Genomic DNA, 22,243 nt, shown 5'->3' with positions numbered 1-22,243 from the left:
GTGTGTGCTATCGAAGGATAATTTGTTTTAAGATGAGTGTGACTGGAGGTTAAGTGGGTGTGGAATTTGTCAGCATGTGGGTAAAAAAGGGACTGCATTAGGATGCCCTGGTGCCCCTGCTTTCCTTTAGATCAATGGGCTTTGAGACAAGCCTTGGCATTTTGCCCTACTCCTTGGGGGGGTTGTGAGAATCTCTACTGCAGGAAGACAGACTGAGAGACTTCTAGGGGAGAAACTACTTCAGCCTGAGTGTGAGTAATGGAAGCTGTACAGATTAGCCAAGCTGCCTGTAGGAGCAGGTTGTTGACAAAGATGATCAATTAATAGCAAACAGATTGGAAGGGGGTTAAAGAGACACTCAGATACAAGTACAGAACAATCATAGGTAGCACCCCAGCCCACCCGATGGGTGCGTTTTTATTATTTCATGCAGACACAGACTAAAAAGCGCTGTGCGAGTCCTTGACAATTGTGCACTGTTCATGAAAACAGTGTAGTGTTTGTGCTGTACCACTATTCACAAGGGACATGGAATGCTGTTGGCAGTTTCAGTATTGCATACAAAGTCCTATGTGCTTCGGTTTTTACTTGGCTGACTGTATTTGACAGTAAGTTTTGTCTTTTGAAATTACATAACTAAATGAACAGTGCAGCGCATATATTATTGGATCATGGAAAACGTTTATTTTTATTTACCCTGTACTCCAGCATTAGTAAGAAATCACTAATTCATCTTTAACTGCTTTATCTTAGTCAGGGTTACAGTGGATCTGGAGTCTGTCCTGGTAACATTGGCTAAAGGCTGGCAGAATACATCTGAACAAGGAGGCTGCTTATCACAAGGCTCCATGCACACATGTTCACACCCTCATTCCAATTCAGCATAGCCAGTCTGTATGTGCATGTTGATGGGTCGTAGGGGGAAAAACAGAGAACCCTGAGGGAAACCTACAATAACACTAGGAGAACATACGAGACGTTCATACATCTTGTGTTTACCTGACTGTCGTTCTTACTATGCGATACCCATAATACAGAGATTATAAAGATGCTTTCTTTCTTTATTTTAATGGGAACTTTTTTCTTCAGTCTTGTCTTCACCAAGAAATTAAGGATACTTCATTTAATTATTCTTACTCAATTAATTTATTGGCAAAAACAGTTATCTTACAGCACTATTACATTCTCAATTCTGGCTGGCGGTGAGGATTATCCCTTTCTCTCAGTACAGTTGCGTTGGATTGGATGTCAGTTTATAAGATTAGTCAGGACACTATTGGGTTTCTGTGTGTAGAGTATCATGAATGTATGTTTAGCTGCTGGTGAGAAGGACGATGGAAAAGGGGACTTCTATGTGACTATTCTTAAAGCCCTATGTCACTCTTCTTAAAGAGTGTCTACTTGAGCCATTAATCATTACTGTGAAGTGTGACATCCCAAATAAATTAAGTGCTCAACCAGAGCACCCTCAAAACAGGCAGAAATTCCAGTTTTTGGAAAATTTCCAGTTTTTGGAATTTCTTTTTTTTTTCTTCCAATTTCTATAACAGCAGTGCTGGCTACAAGACAAATGACAGGGTTGTATTACTGCACTCGTTCTAATGTTAGGGTTTCTATAAAATAGTTCACAGAGAAAAAATTATTGTTATGATCAGGAATGGAAAAATCTAAATAGAATAGGTGTAGGAAATATGTCAGAAACAATTAAAAGTGAATCTGGTCACAAAATGTACTCAAGTAAAAGATGAAAAAGATGTTTTCAACTGATAAAATTAAACATAAGGTCCCATATTAAAAAAGTTTTCTTACTTATTTAAATCTTTAGAAATTCATTCTCTGTACGTTTGCTGCTCATATACACAAATAATGCTACGTAGTTTGATGATAAAACAATCAGAAATACAATATCCTGGAAATAGCTAATAATTATCATTAGATAGAATTTGCCTTTCTGCCCAGCCTGTTTATGTTAGCTGCTGGAGTTGATTCTAGTATAACCAGGCATTAGCAGAGAAATCAGGCTAATTTGGTAAAATACAGCTAGCTAATATTAGCAGCTGTAGTTCAGACACCTCATTTTAGCACATTTTACTGAGGTACGGCCAGGACGATCATCCTCTGGCTCAACACTGCAGTCTGGTGTCTTATCCATATTCAAATATACACAGCTAACTATAGCGTTAACTACATTGTGTAGCATGAGAAGGTCACTGTACGAGTATTGAGATTGTTTTTTCCACACCGATGAACTTGATTGGATACTAAACTGAAATAATTGGATGCTAAACTGAGCAATTTCAGTTGACATGCAGCTTACAGTCACTGACTGGATGAGAGGAGAAACCTTTGAGATTTGTAATGAGTGCTTTGAAGGTCTAAATGTATAGATTTTTTTTTGGAAATGCAGCTAGATAAGATTTAATATAATGTATTAAAGTAAGTAATACATAAAATATAAATGATTCACAATAATAGTTTAGTACAATTTTTTAAGTATTTTTTCACCCCAGGTTATGGATATATTTCTGTCTCCGGTGACAAAATCCTTTCCTTTTATTTTTCTGACACAGGAATGTCTTTAGGACAGAGGGCAGAATGTATATTTTAGTTTTTTGGCAACATGACAAGATGCTTTTTTTTAATCTTATTATCTTGAAGAGAGAGAATAAGAGAGGTGGTGAGAGAATGATTGTTTATAGTTGTTATAATGTCAGATTTTCCACAACATTAAACCTAAATCTATCATGAGATGTACGACGTTGTATCAAGTTGTATTAAGAAATGGAAAATTCTTTAATAAATCTTTCTTGGGCCACATCACACTACCATTTCCTTCATTATAAACAGCACGCATATTATGTCTGATTTGTTACATAATTCACTTCCTCTAGGAGCTATATAACACTAACCCTATACCCACATTGAAAATCTGGGACTTTTATAAACATTTAAAACTAAAAATAAACAGAAATTAAAAAAAAAAAAATTAAATGCAAAACAAAAACAGAAATGTGCGACATTTTGACTATTCAATATTCAAGATGTTGAACAATTTCTAGGTCACAATTTAAATGTAAGCAAATTAAATGTCATACGTTAACTCCTTTATACACAGGCTTAGATTTACAAAAAAAAATGAAAAAGAAAACATTGTCATTAGTGCTCGCAGTCTTTTGGACTTGGACTTGGTCTTCACACACCTGATGTATTAATTGGGATTACCCAAACCTTTGGGATTACCCAACACATTGAGATTACCCAACACATTGGGATTACCCAACACATAGTCTCAATAAATTGGTCTGTGCTGTCACAAAATCTTAATCTTGTTTTTTTTATTTAAAAATGTATTTTGACCTGAAGATTTAATCTTGCTTTACAGTGGATTACATGGATTTCAGATTTGTTCATTTTTTTCTTCATGTTCAAAACTATTCTCTGTGCATCTAATCAAGAATCAACTAGAACAAACAAACAAAAAAAAGCAATGATGCAAAACTGAAAAAAACATACAAAACCTGAGCAGCCCAGAGATGGAGGGAATGCATATGAGAAATAAATGCATGTGATAGCGGTAATGCTCTGCTTAAAATCATTGACTGCATACACTTTAACCTTATCCTTATTGTATATTTTACAATTCAGTGGAGCCATAACTATTATTTATACATAGTGCTTCTCAATCCTGGTCCTGCAGACCCACAACTCTGCACAGTTTAGAGTCTTTGCTCATATAAGTCACCCAATGCAGTCTTGTTATTTGCTGATGTGTTGAATCAGAGGATTTGGAAGCTGGGGAAACGTCTACAATGTAAAGGGCAGTTAGCAGAATTTACTCCTAAGATACCAATTATATAATCAGGTTTGCTAAGTTAAGTAGCAGGATAGAATTAGGGATGGACGACATTACAGTACAAAAGATCATATAACGATCAGGACATTTCTATGATACACAATATGCATCACATTATATTGGCAAAACTGGCAAAACCTCCCAAGTAGTTTAAGGACACTTTTATTTAATGTGTACAAAGTAAATGCTTATATTATTATAAATGTTAGAATGTTATCGATACGACATCATCCTAGCTCGCAGTCCTCCAAAAGTTTGCTATTAGTGTCTTTAAGTTCAGTATTGTATAAACTCCAGAGTACAGATTTTCTGCATCCTGCTGAGACAAGCGGGAGTGGCTGGCTCTGATATGGCTGACTCACAGGTTTTGACTGGTTCGTCCTGCTTTGTCCTGGACAGCAGAGAGACTCATGGTGATGGGTCAGCAGCTGCTCCGGGAGCGAATGTCTACATAGGAGTGCGGACGATGAGTAATGAGCTAGCTACAATGCCCTGCTCACTGTTTCAGCCTGTCTTACAGCTAATTCACAAGGCACCGTGGTGTTATGAGCTAATATGGTCTGCTCTTTACTGAGCACTGAATATTGCTGAACTTTAGGCAAGTTTATGTTAAGTACAGGACAAGAGATCTGTGTATGTCCAGAATTTTTTAGACCCTTAATAATAGAACATGGATATACTTTGTCTCATGAACATACGCATCATCAACATTATGATTTTTACAATACTTTTACCCCTACATGTCTCTGTGTATATGTGAACGTCTGTCTGTTTGTTTGTATTTTAGTTTATATGTTTGTATATTGTCTACATGTGTGTATTTATGTTTATAGTTTGCATGTATGTGTATATGTACGTTTATATATGTGTATAATCTCAGTGAGGAGGATTGTAGTCTGTAAGCAAGTTCTGTTCCAGTCAATAGAATATCCAGCACAAATTCAAGTTGAAATTAGCTCAGACCTGCCAACTTTTATTTTTTATTATTAGATTAATGTGCAGCTTAATGTGTGTGTGTCCGTGTGTGTGTCTGTATGTGTGTTAGTATGTGTGTCTGTATGTGTGTCTGTTTGTGTGTGTGTGTGTGTGTGTCTGTGTGTCTGTATGTGTGTCTGTGTGTCTGCAATGTTCTCTGTATTTTCCTGACATGTCCAGCAGGACTTAATGTCTTTCGCAAACCTGATGCAAAAAAATCACCATGTTTAATTTATTCTATAAAACGTAATAAAGGTCTAGGGACGTATGGATGTGCACAAAGCCTAAAAGCAAAAGTGTAGTTTGTCATGATTGAATGTTTATAAACCTACTAACTTTTATTTTAAAGAAAATGTACAGCTGATTAATTTGTGTATTTTAAGCTTCTGTTTTGTTTTGTTTTTTTAGTTTTTTTTCCTGAACAGAAATAATCTTCAGCCCAGGCAGGTCAGTGACATTCCTCTATCTTAAAAAAAAAGCTGTACTGGTTTGAGATGGAATGGGGCTTGTTGGAAGGGAAAATGCTCTTTACAGTCTGTCTGTAGGATGTCTGAGACAAAAAAACAAACATGATACAGAAGCATGCTTTTCACAAAGCTCAGTTTTAGTGCTGTTTCTTTGCATAGTTTAGGACATCTACTCATAGTCCTCAAATTGTCCTGTTGTGAATGTCTGGTATGGAGTGTCTTTGTTTAAACAAAGCAGTCTGAATTGAGTGTGATGCAGCAGCCCACCAGAAGCCAGTGTGAGTGTTTGGTGTCTCTCATTTCTCCATTACATCTCCATGGTAGCCACCTCTTATTTTATCATTGCCAGGGCAACGCTTACACCCACTCCCCACAGCCTTTTATTTATTTCGTGCAGGTACGCAGGTCAGACGGAGGGAGAGAGAGAGTTATCAAAAGTGCTGCTTGGTTTACAACCATGTGGGAGGCTGTGAAAAGAAGCACTATGTGTATTGAGTGTGTTTATGTGCATGGACCTTAGCCTTTCTCAGAGTGAACTACACTACACAGGAAATGAAAACATCGTATACAATTCAATCATGTATCAAAAGTCATAATCTAGAATTGGTGCATGTGTGTGTGTGTGTGTGTGTGTGTGTGTGTGTGTGTGTGCTTGCTGTGATTCTCACATGACAGATGACAGAGTTACACCTAGATTGACAGCGGCAGCTGTTGGAGCAGTATGAGCAGAGCCAAGGCCGTCTTGTCCTGCTCTGTTTGTGCACTCGTGTGTTCAGTGTTGTCATTAGTTTTTTCTGGCTAGGGCCAAATCAATACTGGCTCCCGTGGTTCGTGCATCTCACGCTCTGTGCGTTGGAGGACGCAAGCGCGGCTGAAACTGTTCGCTGGCTGTCTTTGTGAGTTGATGGCTTTGTTAAACGTGGAGACTGCTGGCTCAAGTAATTGGATGGGATGCCAGGAATATGATGCTTGGCTTTAGAAAATGAGGCAGGAAAATGAATAGAGTATTAGTCATCAGAGGATTGTGTCCTACTGTATGTTCATTTCGTGTCGAGGTAATCTCAGCATGTGACATGTAAAAGCGTCTTACACCCATGTCAGGGGAGACGTATAATTTAAATTGATATATATATATATACACACACACGCACATGCAAAGACCATTCTCTCATTCTTAAAACCATAATTTTCCAGAATATTTGGCACTCTATGAAAAGAAGGAAAAGGAAAACAATTAATGACATGCACTTTGCCTTTTTCTTTTAATCATCATCTTAATGTAAGTTTATTGTTCCAGACTTGCGAACAATTTTGCACAATTTTATGAATGATTATTGTTGATGAAATACAATTCTTTTGAAGGGTGCCAATAATTATGGAATCACTCGTTTATGTGTAATTTAAAATGCTCTCCCAGTTGTTCATGTACGTTGTCCTCTACCCTTTCACTGCCTATAATGCTTCTGCAACTCAACATATAAAATAACAAGTGTCTCCTGAGCCACCTGTTTGGCTGAACCCTCACCCTGTAACTAAGTCCAACACCAGAATATAAACACTGTTGTAAAAATATTTAAAAAAAGTCTTTAGAAACATGTAGATCTGTGAAATCATTCAATCAATCAAAAAATAGAGTATTGAGCTTATTTTATGCCGGTATCATGGCAGCACGGACAGTAAGGGTCTGCAATATTATTATAGTGCACGCTGGATCCAGACTTAACTGTCGCTTATGGCATTGCAGGCTTTCTCAGGTTTCATGCTTCATATGACTTCAAAATGACTTCTTTACCATTTCGTTTCTTCATTCTCTCCATTCAGAACTATTAGCTATTAAACACTGTAGATTGGCCTGTCACTGTTGCCATGGTACCCTGTCAGCATAATTAAAAGTCTTTTCTTCCACTGGTAGTGTAATGCAGTATTAACATCAGCAATGAAATGGATTTCCAAAAAAAAACTACCTTAAAGTTAAAAAAAAAAAAAAAAAAAATTTAAAAGAATCTCTCTCTCTCTCTCTCTCTCTCTCTCTCTCTCTTTCTCTATGTATATATATATATATAGTTTAGTAGTTTAGGATTTTGTTATTTTGAGCTGTGACTGCTTTCCCTTGCTAAAATATATGAGAGGAAACATGGATATAGTTCATAGTCACTCAGTGCATCACTCATATTCATGCACTTTATGATTCCCATTCCAGATTGGCTGAGAAGGCTTTCCTCAAAATTTTGGAGTGTGACTGTAAGGACTTTTGCTCATTAAGACACAAAAGCATTAGCGAGGTCAGACGCGAGAGAGAGAGAGAGAGAGAGAGAGAGAGAGAGAGAGAGAGAGAAAACAGAACAAAACAGACATGTGAGCATAAAATTGGATTGGGAATTGAATTGCGAGAAAACTCAGAGCAACAAACGAGGATGATAGCAGGTGGGATTAAAATTGTTTCAAAAGCTAATACCATCGTCTTATTTTGAACAGCATGATAAGATCCTAAATCCTCAATTAGATTGTAAGATGGGACTGGGTGATGAGGAGCTTGACGCCTTTTCAGACTCCTTTTTCATTGTTCCATTCTAAGATAATTTCTTTGCTCAAAATGAACCCATAATTCATAGCAGGTATGGCTTTTCAGAGCTTTGGAGTGCACTTTTCCTTTAATGAATTTGCTTTATGAGAGTTCATTATGGGCAGCACATTAAACAGGCAGATATTGAGGTGCTATCTGAACCTGTCAGATGAAAGGAACAGTGTTTTATAACATCATGAAATAGGAGGCAAGTGTGATGAGTCCTTTGATGCCTCGGTTTGGCATTTAAAGCTGCACTTTAGTTCACTTCTGATCTTTCTCCTGTAAACTTCCATCTTTCTTTGTCTTCTACCCACAGCTTATTGGATCATTCACAAGAAGAGAGCATACCTGAACACCTACGCTCAGCCTGATCAGAGTGCACTCAGACTATAGCACGTGCCAAAGAGGGATATTAAGAGCATTAAGTGGACGAGGAAACACTCGGCAGAGACGGAGGATGCCAACGTTGACAGACAGCAACATCATGAGCAAGGTCCCTTAATTAGTTGACAAATGAAGTCACATGATATTGTCCTTCAGCAAAACCCGGATTAAAGCACTGTAGCTTCAATAATAGAATGTTGTCAGCTGAGAGACGGAGATTGTCTTGTCTCTTTTGTAAGCCATTCCTTCAACAATTGCCTCCATGCTTCTTGCAGATGATTCCTTCATAAGCCCGTTTGAGGTTGCCAAATCTTTCCTGCAAAGCCCTTGCAAATCTCCTTGGTGTCATTAGGGATTTTGTGGTTTTTGATTGCTTTTCTTTTCATTCTTGTCCTTAGTGGACTTTGAGCCTGGCAGCCGTTTAGTTTTTACTTTGAACTGTCCATGTGTCCCAGAAGGTCCCTAGCACCCCAACATCTGGCAGACAGCCTGAGTGTGGACCTGTTGAAGACAGAGTGCAGTTTAATTTGTGCTGTGCCATCCTCAAAACACACGCTCCTGTCATGCATGGTGTCTGCCAGCACACTGCGGTGACCTGTGTATAGCTGCTACTAAGGTGACTGTCAGAACTCGGCTAGCGGAAAACGACGACCATGAATCTAAGACTGCACATGTCCATATGAGAAGACCATTTACCGCTTAAGACAGAGAATAAATAGAGTGAGAGGAAGAAACGTCCAGGATGACTCTACAGTCAAACTGTACAAGAAAAGTCCACCCATTTTCTCCAGAGACTGCTGGAATTTATCACAACACAGTGGCTCGATAGTGCAGGAGCATACCCGATACAAACCACACACGTGTTCAGTTGTACACAGGCATGGGTGTCAGCCTTCGCTTATCTAAAGCTGAAATGTCAAATTCACAAAGGCTTGTCTCATCAGGCTGTTGCTGCAGGAAGAATCAAACAAAGCAGACACCCACTGTGTAGACTTTGTGCCGATTTGAACAGGTCTGTGTTTTGAGCCAAGCTATGAGAGGATGGGAGCGAGGAAGATCTGAGTTGAGTGGGTGAGAGTGAGAGAGAGAGAGCAAGTGAGATAGGTGCATGACCCACAGGCAGACCGAGAGAGCGCTGTTTCTGTCTTTCAAGCTGTTCGTGTGTGTGGGTGTGTGTCAGCTGGCACGCTGACGGGCTCTGAGGGCAGGCTGGGCACGGTGGCAGGAGCCGGTGCATGGCTGTGGGGGGGTCGCGCGGCGTGCGCTCCTCAGCAGCGAGAGAGCCGCTGGGGGTCAGGCTTTGGCTGGGGTCGGACACAGAGACCCTGGGGGCCCAGCGGGGGGCCAGTCGAGCGGTGTACTCGGACTGCATCAGGGGGCATGCGCTGCTCTCTGCGCTTATGGGTACTGCTGGCATCGTTGGCCCTCCTCTTCCTCACCTCTCTACTCTTTTCACTCTCACTGAGGGGAGGCCCTGGCCTGTCCTACCTGGAGTCTCCTGGGTGGGAAGAGTCAAGACAGGTGAAGTTGGTGCCGAACTACGCTGGCTCCCACAAGCTGGTTTCTGCTGAGGGAAGCCAGCAGAAGACATGTGTCTGTAAACGCTGTGTGGGCGACCCGGGCGTCTCAGATTGGTTTGATGAGAATTATGAGCCAGATATTTCGCCCGTGTGGACAAGGGACAACATCCAGCTGCCTTCAGATGTCTACTACTGGTGGGTGGTGAGTAAGACAATTGTCATATTGTTTACAAAATGTTTTTTATTTTGCTGTATTCATGTGCATCAAACTAACACAGCTATAAGCTATAAACATAGTCGTCTCTCTAAGGTTATCTATATAACGATTATCCACATTTAGATCATATTGAGCAAATATCTTCAATTTGACTAAAGAATTCATTTAAGCATTTTAAAATGCTTACCCTAGACTTTTATCATGAATAAACAATTTACTTTTTCTCTTAGATAGAGATTACACTGAAAATACTGGAGTATTCATCTCATAAATTCAGACTGCAAATTAAAACTGTATGTGCAGGTTTTATTGGTGTGAAAAGACCCTGCGGTTCCTCTCCTCATAAATCAGGGAAGGAGTGAACTTTGAAATTGTTCTTATGCACTGCATTTAGGAGACTGAGAGCCAAAGGGCCCTTATATTAGAGAGAATATGAGTAATGTCTCGCCAGATGAAAAATCAGTAATGAGGCTCCAGAACGAATTGGCGCCTGGAGAGGCACACAGCTGATTCAACTCTGAGATCGTAACAGAGGAGAGAACATGGTTCAGCTTACAGACTGAGTTAATGGTGTTTGGAGAAGGGGGGCTGTGATTCATGAAGGATCCCTGAGCATTATGCCTGTGCCTGTGTGTCGGACCATGAGGGGCGGGTGAGAGGATTATGGAATTGTTTTTGGTGCCAGTCAGGAATGGAGGGATTAAAGCGAAGAGGAGGGAGATAGAGGGAAGAAAAAAGGATGACCAGTTGTGTGTGAAGATTACTCCTTTTGAAGGAATTCACCGCATTTCTAATGCTTATCCTTTCCGAGTATTGGCTCCATGAACACTTAAACACACACATTCCCTTGCCTCTGTCTGCTGACATTATGGGGGCTCAGAATAAAATCCCTGGCTGGCATCAGAGTCAAAAAAAACATCTGGCAAGAATTACTGAGACTAGTGGAAAGCCAGCAAGCTTCATCTCGGCCAGAAGCTGGCACAGCGAGAGCAGAGAGTGAGAGGAAGGGAGAGTGAGAGAGCGAGAGTGAGAGAGCGAGTGAAAGAGAGTGAGAGAGAGAGAGTGAGAGAGCAAGAGAGAGAGAGTGAGAGAGAAAGAGTGAGAGCACAAGAGTGAGAGAGTGAGTGAAAGAGAGCAAGAGAGAGAGAGAGTGAGAGAGAAAGAGTGAGAGAGCGAGTGAAATAGAGCAAGAGAGATAGTGAGAGAGCAAAAGAGAAAGAGAGCTAGAGTGAGAGAGAGAAGGAGAGAGTGAGAATGAGAAAGAGAGAGAGTGCATGAGAGAAAGAGAGTGAGAAAGTGTGAGAGTGAGAGAGAGAGAGAGAGAGAGAGAGAGAGTGAGAGAGAGAGCAATTGGGGGATTGAGGGAAATGGAGATGTCTGGAATATGGTCTTAATGCTGAAATTTTGTCAAGAACATATGTAGATCCAAGAGCAAGCTATTTTACAGCAGTCACTGCTATCATAATTCTTTTATGGGTTCATGTTTACACTGGAAGATGCATGCGATTAAGATTATTCAGTATTTTATATATATATATAACTGTTGTTTTATCTCACTATCATTTTCTCCCCGTTTCTCTCACTGGCAGATGTTGCAGCCTCAGTTTAAGCCCCACAGTATCCAACAGGTGCTGCAGAGGCTCTTCCAGGTGATCCCCGGTCACTCGCCGTATGTCTCTTGGGACCCCGCTCGCTGTCTGCGCTGTGCTGTGGTGGGCAACTCAGGCAACCTGCGTGGGGCTCGCTATGGCTCGGTGATCGACGGTCACACCTACATCATGAGGTGAGGGGAAAACAAACAAGAAAACAGGATCTCCACAATGTGAGCTTTGATAAATGGAAAGAAATATTGATTGGCTTGAATGACACTGTTCATCTAAATGACTCATCTTTTAATAAGCACTTCATACTGTCCAGGATCCAGAGATTATTGAGAGAGTCTGTCATGAGAACGTTTGGCATGAGATGTATTGTAGGGACAACCTGAATGGCACCATGCACACACACATTCACACCTAGGGACAATTCAGAATAGATACTGGGATGTTTTTAGAAGGTGGGAGGAAAACAGATTACCTGGAGGAAATCCATTTTGCCACATGGAGAACACTGGGTTCTAGTCCTTCCTTGCCAAGTGCCACCCTGTGATTAGATTTTTATCCAAATTGGGAAATGTGAGCTTATTCTCCTCCCTCCCCTTGAAAAATTCAAGCCCAAAGTACCTGCTGTTTCTTGATGACTCAACAGTGGTTGGATAGACATCTCTGATTTTTCAGGTAGATATCATCAACGTTTTTTACTTTAAGTCTTTTTTTTTGCCCCCATATTAAGAGAATATACAATTTATGCTTTGTAAGAGTAATATAGTTGCCAAAACTCATATTACTGTTTTTTCATACTGTCTTCACTGGCAGCTCATTAGACATAAAAAAAAGATGAAATCTGATTAATAGGAAAAAGCACGATCCTGTAATGACATCTGACTATCACAGCTATTATATTATATAATGCCTCACTATCTGAAATTAGATTCCTGATCTAATTAAGTCCATATGACACCATGTGTGACATGAACATTATGGGAAGAAAGTCTCATGTTCATTTATAGCTGTTCTGATACAAGAGGATTTATAAGGGGATGTTCAAGAAATTTACTTATGAGCATCATCCTGAAAAATGAATCCTGCTTCATTATGACTTAAATGAGATTCCTCTTCACTTTGAATCATTTTCTTTATACAGAGTACATAAGAAACGATGAGAAAGGATGAGGAGAAGGATTTGGTTTGTTTATCTGGAGAGAAAAAAGAAATGAGACTTTAAAAATTTGCCCTGAAGGAAGTGTGGAGGAGTTGGAGATCTTTTAAAGTGAATAGAGCAATGAGGAAGACTTCAAGAACCGAAAGAGCGATAGATAAATGCAGAAATTGAGGTACTATTTTGGTAATGTCATTATTGATTCAGCTTTGAGCTCCGAAATAAGTCCTTCATCTCGTCTAATGTACATGTCTTTCTCCCCTGCAGCTCCTGCCTAGTTTCCTTTCTGTTTATTTCAAAATATCAAGATATTTTTGCTTTTACTCAGCCATGTTATGAGTGATGGGCTTTCGGGCTATCTTATGTTTCCACTGGGAGTCAAACTGGTTTGTTAGCACTATGTCCTTCAAGCCATGTTGTGTTCTAAAGATGCATATATGTATAAATGCTAACCATTTGTCAATGCACACTGATTGAAGTGTTGAATGAAAATTTCATTCAACTTTCTCCTAACACAGTCTTTAGCCCTATTTGCATAGGATTACTTTGATTGATCTGGCATGCTCACAGCTCCAGTTTCCTGAGCTCAGTTGTGTTTGGGTTTCTTTACATGTTCACACAGTGTCCAAGATTTTCTCGATCAACCCTGATTTCCTCCCAACTCCCAAAAATTGTCTAATGTAAATAGACCCTAGGTTTGATTGTGTGTTGTGTACATGGTTTCCTCTGATTTATTGGCAAATGTTTTCCTGCCTCATAGCCAGCAGTCCTAGTCTGTGTGTATGTGTCTATGTATGTATATATGTATGTATGTATGTACAGTATGTGTGTGTGTGTGTGTGTGTGTGTGTGTGTGTGTGTGTGTGTGTGTGTGTGTGTGTGTGTGTGTGTGAATATAAATTGTCCTTCTATCCGTTGCTGTCATTCTTATAGCCCCAATCTGCCTGCCACATCACTCAAGTCTTATTTCATGATGCAGGAAGTGTATAAAATGGGTCTGTGCACCAGGTAACCAAAATCACTGAAGCAAACTAAACACAAAAATCAGGCTCTGCCTGCAAAATCACAAAGCAGTCTATGTGGATGGTTCTAAAATTATCAGACCACCACAGAGTTGGTTGAAGAATGGTAGGCAGTTAGCTCTGTAATTATCTCAGGGAGGAGGAAGAAAAGCACAGACATGGCTGATCCAGACAGAAATAAAATCACTTTGGGTCACCTGAACAATTTTGAATTGTGGTCCCAATGTAAATGTAATCATATCCCCATCAAATAGAACTTTTTGTTTTGTTTTATCTGGTCTGTCTGAACTGTTTATATTATTAGTCTTAAGTTTTCTGTGAGCAAAGATTAGTCCAGTATTATACAATCTACCCAAAGTCATTTTTAACATGCTTTTTACTTGAGGAGAAATTTCAATGGCACTTGCTTTGGCCGCTCTGGATGCTACGCTGTGTTTAATGGTGTATAAAGATGACAACTAATGAACCAGACCATTGTAAGTGGTTCTTAGGCTTCAGAAAATTGCTTGTTTGAATCTTGTTGGTTTTCAGAGTGTTCAGGCATCGGTTTCTTGTGTCTCGGAGGAAGACTTGAAACACTGTAAATATTTAACACACTTATTACTCTTTCCTCTTTACACCTGTGTACTGATTTAAATCTGTGATATCTGGCAGCACCAAGAACTTGATAGGTTCTCTTTTGTCTGTTTGCTCACATGGTTTCTTTCTTAAGTCATCTCAGGGAGATTTGTATTGCCACTATTAGTGGCTTGCTCATTAGGGATCTACATTTACTGTATATCCAGATTGAAAAGTTGCTTTGTGATAATGTGTATGGTTTAAAAGCACTATACAAAACAACGTGAATCGAACTGAACTGAAATGAGCTTTAATTTAATCAAAAACACTTACAGAACTAGTGCCTTAATAGTATAGTAGGAGAAAGTAAGAAAAGATTTTATCCTTAATGCACTAACAGTACAACGTTTTTACAACGTTTTGATTGTATGCATAGATTTTTGAGGGATATTAGTTCAGAGACTCTTAGTTAACTCTTTGTTAAAATGTCTGTTTAGTATTGATTTTTTTTTTATGCAGTTCATATCATTTTGATAACTGGATGTTATAATGTTACGTTGTTACATAGGATTAATTATAAACCCTTATTTTGCATTACAAAATTCTGACAGCTTGGAGAAATAAATACTTAAACTTTGATTACTAGCTTAAACATGGCCTAGGTATACAGGATTTACCTGTAACTCTGTATACTATGCAGTTAGTAGGATTGTCTTTAATTTTCCAGGAACAGCAGGGAGGATTTTAATAATAATAGAGCTGCAGCACAAAGGAACTTAATCAACAAAAACTGCTGGGGGTATATGGAAATCTCAGAGTTTGAATGTTGAGCGTTGGTAGATGTGTTGCTTGCCAAGCATATGATGAGCGATATCATTAAGCAGGTGGCGGTTTTTATTTACACTGGGTATGGCCTTAAATACAAATATTGTAACAATTGTTGAGTGTTGGTGTGCCACCCTCTGGTCCATGTTGGAACACAAAGACTTACAGAAACACTGCAGCTTCTATCTTCTCTACTGCAATGCCACCTGGTTTTTCAGCTGTCTGTGAAATAAATCTTAGAGAAAGCAGCTTCAAAATGCTTGCACATATGGTTTGGAAGCATCCAGATGAAACAAGCAGGCTGATTAGAGCATTTTTGCTTTTTGTTTGTGTATGCATGTGTGCGTGTGTACCACCGGGCTTCTTATTCATGCTTTAATCAAAGTTTGCATGGCTTGCGTTGGACCTTAAGTAAAGAACATGTTGCATAATATTTCCTATATAGGCTTAAGAAGGTGCTGCGGTTGATGACAGTAAAATCTCGGCTTCCTGGAAAGGCTTTGACTCTGGGATAAAGAAGAAAAGCGTATAGATTTTTTTCAGAGCACAAATCCCAAGTCGATTGAAATCTAAAGCAGTGCACACAAAGCTCGATTCATTTCTGAATCCCTTCACACTTGGCTCTCGTGAAGAAATGGAAATATTGAAATTCCTGTAATCAGAGCAAACACGTGCACTTTCAATTAGAAATAGATGGTGTAGGCACGGTGGCTTACAATTCATGCAAAAGGAAAATAAATGATATGAAAGAATACACAGAGCTTGGATTTGAGAGCTAACAGACAAGCTAAAGAGACAGAGACAGATTGTGGATGAATTGAAACTCTTCATAGTCTGAGCTGTCAGCTGCTTTATTATGTCACTCCTTTCTCCTTTTTTGTTTTTCTCCATCTTTATTTCTGCCTGTCTCCCTCTTTGTCTAGGCACTATGTCTTTGTTCAGGTTTTCTATTTCACTAGCTTTCCTTTCTAAAATCCATCGGCAAGTGTGTGCTGGGCTGTTTCTCCATCTCAGCATGAAGGTTGTTTTTCTGGTGGTTTTCTTGCATTTTGAAAGCTTCCAGTATTAGCTTTGCAGTGTTTAAAGTTCTCCATCCATCCATCCATTTTCTACCGCTTATCCGGGGCCGGGTCGCGGGGGCAGCAGTCTAAGCAGGGATGCCCAGACTTCCCTCTCCCCAGACACTTCCTCCAGCTCTTCCAGGGGAATACCAAGGCGTTCCCAGGCCAGCCGAGAGACATAGTCTGTTTAAAGTTCTCTCCTGGAATAAATCGGCGTTCTGATTATGTCCAATCAGCCATGTGATTTTACTGGTGTATGGCATCAGGCCTTTGAGCCAAAAGTTCTCAATTGTCTTCATCTATATTATTTTTATCACATGTTCCTCACCCTCATGTTAGCATGAGACAGTGTAAAAGCTTCTTGACTTGACTTCACGTACATTTAAACAAGCTCTGTAGGACAGAAATGTAATATGGCTAAAGAACTGATTTTTTGTGCCAGTAAAAATGTCTGGTTTACAAATGTGTCTGAGTATGCACTGATTCAGTTCTGTGTATGTGGACGTTTGGCAGAATAAACCTGGCACCGACTGTGGGCTATGAAGAGGACGTGGGCAGTCATACCACCCACCATTTCATGTACCCAGAAAGTGCCAAGAATCTGGCTGCCAATGTCAGCTTTGTTCTGGTGCCCTTCAAGACTCTGGACCTGCTGTGGATCACCAGCGCCCTCTCTACTGGCCAAATCCGCTTGTGAGACGTTATATACACACACACATACACACACATACTTCCCCAGCTACTGTCTTTGGTTTCTTTCATAAACAGTTTCTGTCGCTCACATAAAACTGACTAGTCTATACATACTATAGTAACATAATGCAGATGCTAACCGAATATAAAATTCCATGTTTGCAAGCTAATAGGAGGTCTGTTCCTACACATGAACACACATACACTTTTATACATTTTAGGTTAGAGCACATGATTATTGTCTGCAATGGGTCAGGTCATTGCTCTTTTTTGTAATGTCATCTTTGTTTTTCACCTCAGCACCTATGCTCCAGTAAAGCAGTTTCTGCGGGTGGACAAGGACAAGGTAATTTAATCTCAGTGCATCTCATTACACATTTTGTAATGCTGCATCTGGGTCTCAGCACACTGCCAAAATCTGAAAGAACATCTGTCTATATCCAGACTAATCACTCTCTGTAAAGTAGGAATTTGAATCTCTGCTCATTCATGCAGTTACCTAATCATATGGTAGCAGGAGATTGTATGAAATCACACAGATACAGGTGAAGGCTAACCGAAACTGGGCAGAATTCTGAATATATATATATATATATCCAGTCTTTTATCTATTCAGTTTCAGTGTGTTTATTGTAGCCACGGATTGAGGAGTGAAACCTAATCTGGTCCTGCTGTTCTGCATTCGGATAGGAACTTCTGCTCACCATACTTGTAAAGCCCGGTTATATCAGCTCCTGTCAGCTCAGACTTGTTTGGCCATTCTACTCACCTTTCTCATCAGCAAAGCATTTCCAGCCACGGAAAAGCAAGCATAATTTAAAAAAAGCATAAATAAACAGATGAGCTGCTTAGAGTATGAATAAAGTCACAGAGATGACATTTCCCCTCCATTTCAACTGAAGATCTTGACTGCAATTTAGATTTATACACAAATGTATTTAATCAGACTTAAAAACAGGCTCTATAGAGGGGACCAAACATTTCTTATGAAAAATAATGACCTCATACTGTCATTAAAATTCATATGAAAGTGATATTCAAATCAAATTTAAGTTTTCAAAATAATCATTATGGATTTCTTTTAATAGGCTTCAATAAATTTCAACAAACACACAAAGTATACTAAAACTATTAGAAAACTTAAGAGTGTAAATAATTTATGTCTGCATCAGACAATTGAACTCTGAGTTAATTAAAAGTTACTTAAAGTAGATATTTTGCACAGTGAAAGAAGTTTATTCTGATTTAGCTTTTCATAACGAAGTTTTATATCAGCAAGTGGTTCATCTGAATATAATCTCTATAAATAAAAGATTCAACATGGTACATAAAAACCCCATCATAATCACACAATGGTTTCCTGAATCAATATCTAATCATGATGAACTTCACCAAGAGACTTCACCTTTACATAGAACATATTGTACTGAGCCCGTTAAAGGTCAAAGCTATGCTCATGCACTTATTAGCAAGCAGTTCTGGATCACTCCTATTCCAAACCTGCCTCCTTTCCACCTCAACTAACTGGCTGAGAATTTTTCTTTCCTTGTTATATAGGTTCAGATATTCAATCCGGCATTTTTCAAGTACATCCATGACCACTGGACACGGCACCATGGCCGCTACCCCTCTACAGGCATGCTGGTCCTCTTCTTTGCCCTGCATGTGTGTGATGAGGTAAAGGACTTAAAATATGTGTGCGTATATATATGGGAAGAAATATACTGTAGTCTCTGTGATACCTGGTATGTTATTGGGGATAAAATCTAATCTTTAAATAGTTAAAGAAGAAACTGTCAGTATAAAGTAATGCATCATATCATGAGGTCTCACTCATGATTAAAATATTAAATATTAAATATATTAAAATGATGTTGAGTAAACTATTCCACACACACAGAAAGTCATCTTCATGTATGCTCTTTTTTTCTTTTCTTTTTCCAAGTCTGTAACACTGTGTTTATTTCCTCTAAATGCCATGCATGGAAAACAGAAACGTTGTAGACAAATGACTAAATTTACACTTCTGTCATCTGCCGTTGTGTGCTTTCAGTGAATAACATTAGCTAAGTCTATTATTCTGCCTTTTGTTCCTCCAGCAAAGGCGTTTAGGCAGAAAAAGATGACTGAGTAAATAATCCACACAATAATCAGCCCAAATGGAGATTAAATCTAGGGGAAATTTTATTCTGTATAATCACCTGACACCACAGACACTGAGAGGCTGCAGGGAATCTACAGTCTGGGCTAGAAAGAAATCAGTCCCAGAGTCTTTCATAATGTTTGCTGCATTTGTCCTACACCAGTGGGTATTGATATTGATTGAACATGGCTTAAAAATACAAAATTCCCCACTTTAAGACCCCAATTTAGACCCCAAATGCCCCACTTTATTAATAGCCAGGAATCTTAGGTAGAATACAAAAATTAAACCATATACTGATAATATATTTTTACCAGCTGCCCTTGCTCACTCAATCAAGCTCTTATTTCTGAATCAGTTGAAGTCTGTATGATTTGACCTGTTCTCTGTTTTGGTCCAGGTGAATGTATTCGGCTTTGGGGCTGACAGCCGGGGCAACTGGCACCACTATTGGGAACAGAACCGTTATTCTGGAGAATTCCGGAAAACAGGAGTCCATGATGCGGATTATGAGGCCCAGATCATAGAGCGCCTGGCCAAAGCTGGCAAGATCACAGTCTTTCCTGGGAAGTGACACTCTGTGTAGCAAAGTGTGGAGGGAAGGAGCCACTGATGAACCAACCACACAAACCCGGCACCTGATTTCTTTTCTACCCCAACCTGGAAGAGGAACTGAATAAATGTGGACCATTGATATTGGCATTCAGCTTTTCCAGTACAAGAATTTTTATAATAATCCAGAAACATCACACGAGAAAGTATCCCACTGTCCTTGCTGGTTGTCTATCAGCTTCTTGTGTGTGCTCAGCCAGTGATCAACGTAATATAAGTGCAATGACTGTATGGTTTATGAGATGATTACTGGCTTGAGCAGAACCACTGATTAACTGTGTGTTAATCATGCTACCCTGCATGATCACTGCAAGTGCCAGTTTACATGCTCTTACAGAAACCGGAGCATTTTTATGTTGTATTATATCTTTTATGGTTCACTTTTATCATGTTGACTCTGCATCACTGTGCTCTCACAGCCATTTGAACAGATGTTAATCACTGTCATCAATTATTTTAATGAGTAATTACCACAAACAGCTGATTGTAAAGTGAAACGCTCAGCGCCTTCAGATTATCCGTTAATCCAAAATCACTTATTTACTCCTGTGTACCAGTCAGTGTTTTGACGTATATTTGTAAAGCACATTTTAAGCAGTGTTACACGTTTTTGTATTGTCTGCAGTGGTAGAGCTGAAATGTCTAAATTTATTAGAGCCAATGTGTTTAATGACAAAGATAATGAAGTCTTATCTGCGCTCCAGGAACAAAAATGTATTTTCTATGTCCACTGAGGAAGTTATAGCTAGATGGTTTGGAACCGGTGGCATCAGTTGTGTGCCACATTACTTGAGGTTAATTGGGAGTAAACCGTGTTTCAGCGCAGTTAGATGTTTATGACATTCATAGCAAAATATTACTTCAAATAGATTTGTAAATTTATTTTTTTAGTTTATTTTTTAAGTCACTCTTTATTTGTCACCATCTGTTGTGTGTAGATCAGTGCTCGCTGGAAAAAAGTTTCAGGGTGCTCCGTGCTTCCTGCTTTGGCTTTGTTCTTGGTTTTATATTCAGGTACAGTAAACCCAAAAAAAAAAAAAAAAAAAAGTAGACCTAAACAGATGCTTGCGTGCCTTGTCCTTGCTGTGGAGACATCCTCCTTGCAGTGAAACAAAAAATTGTAAAAAAGTGTAGTCACAGACTGTCTTCTTACTGTGCATTTTAGCTCATCTGCTCTCCATCACACACACCAACACCTGTCATATAATTTTAACAAGCAACTGTGCATTTTTTTTTTTTTATTCATACACACACACATTTTGATGTATTGGCTTTGTGATCTCACTGCCATCAAACCTCCTACACTCCCTTCTCTAAAATCTGTTCACTGCTGAGCACCGTGCCTTCAGGACCATTCAGAAGCACAGTCCTCTCACCTCTCTGTTCCTAACCGAAACCGTCATTGTGGCTGATTATTATTGCTGAAACCCTGACAATAGACCCTTGCAAAACCATACAATGCATTAACCTCCTGAGACCCGTATGCTACTGTTGTGTACATTACAATTTCTACTGACTGTTTCTCTTAATTCATAGCTGATAACTATACATTTAATCAGTGTTTTCAAGGAAGCAGTTTGGCAAAAGAATTATACCTAACAGTCCTCATATAAGGTTGGTACAATAAATATATATAGACAATGAAGTATGAGAAAATGTTATGTCCTCATATGAGGACATTCGGGTCTCAAGAGGTTAATATAAGTAGGGATAGTACATTTATCGGGTTGAGGCACAAGTGTTAACGTAATGTTGACAACCGATTTATTAATACGCAGATGTTTACTCCCTTCCTCTTGGTGGAAATATTCCTTTAAAACGATGTGCAATTTATCACCAAAGAGTCGCATGAAAAGAAAAAAGAATGCCTCAAAGGCCAAAAGCCTGTCCAACAAACACTAAAAAAGCAAATGCTTGTTAGATTATGAGGGTTTTGTATAGTACACTTTGTAGTTTGTTCCCTTCATCCCAAAATGATGACTTTTACATTTCTGGTCTGACAAAGAAATATAATCCCGCTGTTGCATTATTGTGCACATTCAACTCAAAATAGTCTGGCTTGTTTGGAGTATTTAAACACCCCTGTCTCATTTTCTTCATGTCCATCAACCTTCCAGATCTGTGCCTGGCAACTTCACTGAGGAGTTTCCCTTCTTTTCACTGTTGGAGTTAGTGTTAGTGATGCAGCTAGTTTGGAAGACTGAGGTTTTGTATTATGGATCTTTGTGATTTTGGGGAGTGAAATCCCTGCTGTCCTAACGTTTATACTGACCTGACTCCATCCTGTGTTTGACCCTAAGCCTTTCAAATGAACCACTGAAAACACACACTGTACATATCCTCCTGGTGTTTTATTGCGCTTCTTAATAGAACGCCAACTCGTTAATGGTGTAGTGACAGTTATCAGGTCAGTGCTTTCTCTCTTTCCTTTTCCAACCTCCTCATGTGTATGTGTAATTATGGACTGTTTTTATCTTATGCTATTGTAACAAATAAATGCATACAATAAACAGTCAGTCTACCTGTCTGATAATGTAGTACATGGACAGTAGGTTTGATAAAATGATGTCAATTTTCTAAATGATATGCT

At 39.2% G+C, this 22,243-nt stretch overlaps 1 protein-coding gene across 1 annotated transcript; it reads left to right on the top strand.

Annotated features, from left to right (window-relative positions):
• Positions 1 to 9,349: 9,349 nt before the first annotated feature.
• On the top strand, positions 9,350 to 22,199 carry st3gal2 (ST3 beta-galactoside alpha-2,3-sialyltransferase 2). The gene is made up of 6 exons (XM_060877971.1): positions 9,350 to 9,967; positions 11,572 to 11,765; positions 16,719 to 16,898; positions 17,199 to 17,244; positions 18,456 to 18,575; positions 19,442 to 22,199. The coding sequence occupies exons 1-6, from the start codon at positions 9,626 to 9,628 to the stop codon at positions 19,613 to 19,615; spliced, it is 1,056 nt and encodes a 351-aa protein (XP_060733954.1). The 5' UTR covers positions 9,350 to 9,625; the 3' UTR covers positions 19,616 to 22,199.
• The last annotated feature ends 44 nt before the right edge of the window (positions 22,200 to 22,243 follow it).

Source organism: Tachysurus vachellii, chromosome 9, assembly GCF_030014155.1.
Source record: "Tachysurus vachellii isolate PV-2020 chromosome 9, HZAU_Pvac_v1, whole genome shotgun sequence".
Taxonomy (NCBI): domain Eukaryota; kingdom Metazoa; phylum Chordata; class Actinopteri; order Siluriformes; family Bagridae; genus Tachysurus; species Tachysurus vachellii.
This window is presented reverse-complemented; position numbering and strand designations above follow the sequence as displayed.

Coding starts and splice junctions, on each gene's coding strand:
- st3gal2 (XM_060877971.1), top strand. CDS start 9,626: ATGCGCTGCTCTCTGCGCTTATGGGTACTGCTGGCATCGTTGGCCCTC. Junction 9,968..11,571: donor ATGTCTACTACTGGTGGGTG/GTGAGTAAGACA, acceptor TCTCACTGGCAG/ATGTTGCAGCCTCAGTTTAA. Junction 11,766..16,718: donor GGTCACACCTACATCATGAG/GTGAGGGGAAAA, acceptor GACGTTTGGCAG/AATAAACCTGGCACCGACTG.